The 3,182-nt window shown below is 43.7% G+C and overlaps 1 protein-coding gene across 1 annotated transcript in view; it reads left to right on the top strand.

Annotated features, from left to right (window-relative positions):
- The first annotated feature begins 753 nt into the window (after positions 1-753).
- The window catches only part of LOC122542050, a 9,761-nt gene continuing 7,332 nt past the window's right edge, over positions 754-3,182 (top strand). Inside the window, exon 1 of the mRNA XM_043679338.1 lies at positions 754-3,173. Within this exon, the coding sequence (XP_043535273.1) occupies positions 2,371-3,173 (803 nt within the window). The 5' untranslated portion in view covers positions 754-2,370. The remainder of the gene's footprint in view (positions 3,174-3,182) is intronic.

Below are 3,182 nucleotides of genomic sequence, written 5' to 3'. Positions count from 1 at the left end.
AATGGTCATTCTTCATCAGGTCTCCTGAAATGATTCTTGTGCTGATCAGGGCATTGCCTCTTGTTTGAAGTTCAAACTACATGCACTGTGGGGCAGAAGACCACACGTGACGCAACCATCAATCTGCAAGGATTGAAGTGAGATATGAGGGAGATATTAGGATGGCTACATCTGATATGTTGAGCGGATCACCCAACTCCCCACACAAAGACCAAGAGCTTCCTCATGATCTACACATTGATGTTCTTGGAAACGAAGGTGAATATCTTCTCAACATTGGTTTCCTCCACCTTGGCCACAGCCAGTGCGAAAATGAGTAGCTGCGTGCACTACTAATGATCATTATCCAGACATACTGTGATAATATTAAAGAAGTACCTGAGAAGATTAGTTTATTTTGGTCATTTGGAGACCAATTTGATATATCACGATAAGTCATTTTCAAGGGCAACCAAATCCTAATACAGGGTATCTCATGTAATAGGTGGCAGGAAACAGAAAAGCTATATACTAAAGTGGAGGGAAATTGCCGGACGCACTGCTGTCCTGGTACACGAATGTCAAAAAAGTTAGTTTACCGACAGATCAAGTGACCAGGATGGCTAATGGAATATTGCTGTTTACTGCAACAGGAATTAAATAGAAAAGTGAGATGTTTTGCTACAGTTGTATATGTTATTGGTGAGATGGAAATGTGTTGCTGGAAAAGCGCAGCAGGTCAGGCAGCATCTAGGGAACAGGAGAATCGACGTTTCGGGCATTAGCCCTTCTTCAGGAACCTTATGTTATTGGTGAGGCCATATCTGGAGTACTGTGCACAGCGTTGGTCTTGTTACTTAAGAAAGTTTATAAATGTGTCAGAAGCAGAAGAAAGCTTAAGACTGGGTTATTGGGGGTAGGCAGGAATACGGTGTTGATGCCACAATCAGCTGATCGTATTGAATGGCAGAGTAGGCTCAAAGGCTGAGGGCTCTCTCCCTGCTCCTGATTTGTATGTTTGTGTATAACTCGTGTGATGGAACATTTTCCACTTCACAGAATCATTAAGGCACTGAAGGAGCACATTTGGCCCATTATGTCTGTACTGGCTGTCCTAACAACCAATACACCTGGAGCCATTCACCTGCTTTCTCTCTGTAGACATATATATTCCTCTTTTTTCGAAAGTAATTGCTTGAAAGACTTGATTGAGCCTGCCTCCACCACAATTTCTTGCAGCGTATTCCACACTGTAATCCCTTGATGTTTCTCGAGAAGCTCAAATCAGCCCAATCGATTGGTACCATGTCCACCAATGTTCACTCCAGCCACCACTGACACACAGTGGCAGCAGTTTGTCCCATCCACAAGACACACTGCAATAACTCACCAAGGCTTCTCTGACAGCATGTTTCAAACTGATTACCTCGACAACCCAGGATACATGGGAGCACACTGCTACATCACCGCAATGTTCCCTTCTGAGTCACTCACCATCCTGACTGGGAATGCTATTGGCTGTTCCTTCACTATCTCTGAGTCAAAATTCTGGAACTTTACTCCCATAGCTGCATAGTGGGTATCCCTACACCACATGGACTGCAGTGGTTCAAGTAGCTGGCTCACCACCGCCTTCTCAACAGGCAATTAGGGATGGGTTACCCTGTCCCTAAGAAAAACCATGATTTAATTGCAATAATTGTAGGCACTATGTGAAGAATCCCTTGAAGGGAGTACATTAATATGCGCAATCCTGAGTGCATCTGTCACACAGAAAACAACATGAAAGGCACCCAGCCCTGCCCTCCCCCTCCCCTGACACTGCAAAAGGACCTGATGCCGAACAGTTAATATATTATCATATGTGACATCACAAACATTGGACACCTCATAGTGCACACATCCCAAATATTCAAAGCTCAGTAACGTCTTACAAAACAAAAAGATTATTGGCAGAGTACTCACACCACCTCCTCTGCCAAAAAAGCCAATGCATACACACGCATTCTTCAGATCAGCAGGCCATTCTGGGATTGGAACACTCACCGCCCTGGGCGCCTAGGGTGTTTGTCTATCGTGAGGTTTTGCACCATGAATTGAGTTCATGAGTGACACAGAAGAGATTCTAAGACAACAGCAACATGGAACTCGGTAGACCCTGGACCCTGCAAGCAATCTTGTCGCTCATATACTGAAAATATTCTTATGAGTGAGAAAAGTCAGTTCTTAACAAAACAGGCATGTTCAAGACAGCAGGGTGACTTAACTCCAATATCTATCCAGGCTTTTCACTATATCGTGCTTAAGCTCACCTTGAAGATCCACAGCAAAATAATGAAAATATCATCAGAAAATTAACCACAGTTACAGGGCAAAGGAGGAGGAGGAGTAATGGAGACCAGGCAGCATAAAAAGCCAAGAATTAAGCCTGAACCTCAATATAAATTCCACATTGAAGACGACGATGATGACGATGAAGAAGTATGTGAGTTTGATACCTATGTTCTGAAGCAAAACAGAAGGCAGAAGCAAGGGGTGAAGACAGAAAAGGATGAGAATGGGAGGCGTCAGGAAGAGGAAGACAGACAATGGCAGGAGGAGAAAAAGAGAAAGAGGCTGGAGGTGGAAGAGGATGAAGAAGAAGTGTGCAGCTTCAGCGAAGATGATAAGCTGAAGAGCAAGGAACCCATGGAGTGGCGAGAAGAGCTATCCATTTATGAAAGTGAGAATGAAGAGGAGGGAGAGGAGGAAAGGGATGAGGAGTTAGTCGACCTGGAATCCGAGGTGGAGGAGTCCGACAGGGAAAGTGAAGAGAGGAGAATCGAGGAGGAGTTGTGGAAGAAAAAGATGGATGAAGAAAGGAGGAATAGACTGGAAGAGGAAGAGAAGCGAAAACATCAAGATGTCGATGAGAATAAGATGAAGGACGATGAAAATCAGCTGAAAACAGAACAGGATGAGGATATGGAACAGGAAGACCAAGAGACCTTGGAAAAGGAAGAAAAACTGGAAGAAGAGCAAAAGCAACTGAAAGAGGGACTCGAAAAGGAGAAAGGAAAGGACATATTGGATAAAGAGGAAGATAAGGAGAATTTGGAAGCTGAAGAGGAAATTATAAAGAAAGGAATGAAAGAAATAGAGAAGGAAGAGGAAATGAAAAAGGAAGAGGAAATAGAAGGGAGAAAGATCAAAACGTCAGAAGG

Source organism: Chiloscyllium plagiosum, chromosome 39 (genome assembly GCF_004010195.1).
Source record: "Chiloscyllium plagiosum isolate BGI_BamShark_2017 chromosome 39, ASM401019v2, whole genome shotgun sequence".
NCBI lineage: Eukaryota > Metazoa > Chordata > Chondrichthyes > Orectolobiformes > Hemiscylliidae > Chiloscyllium > Chiloscyllium plagiosum.
The sequence above is the reverse complement of the archived record's forward strand: the minus strand, read 5'-3'. Positions and strand labels throughout refer to the sequence as shown.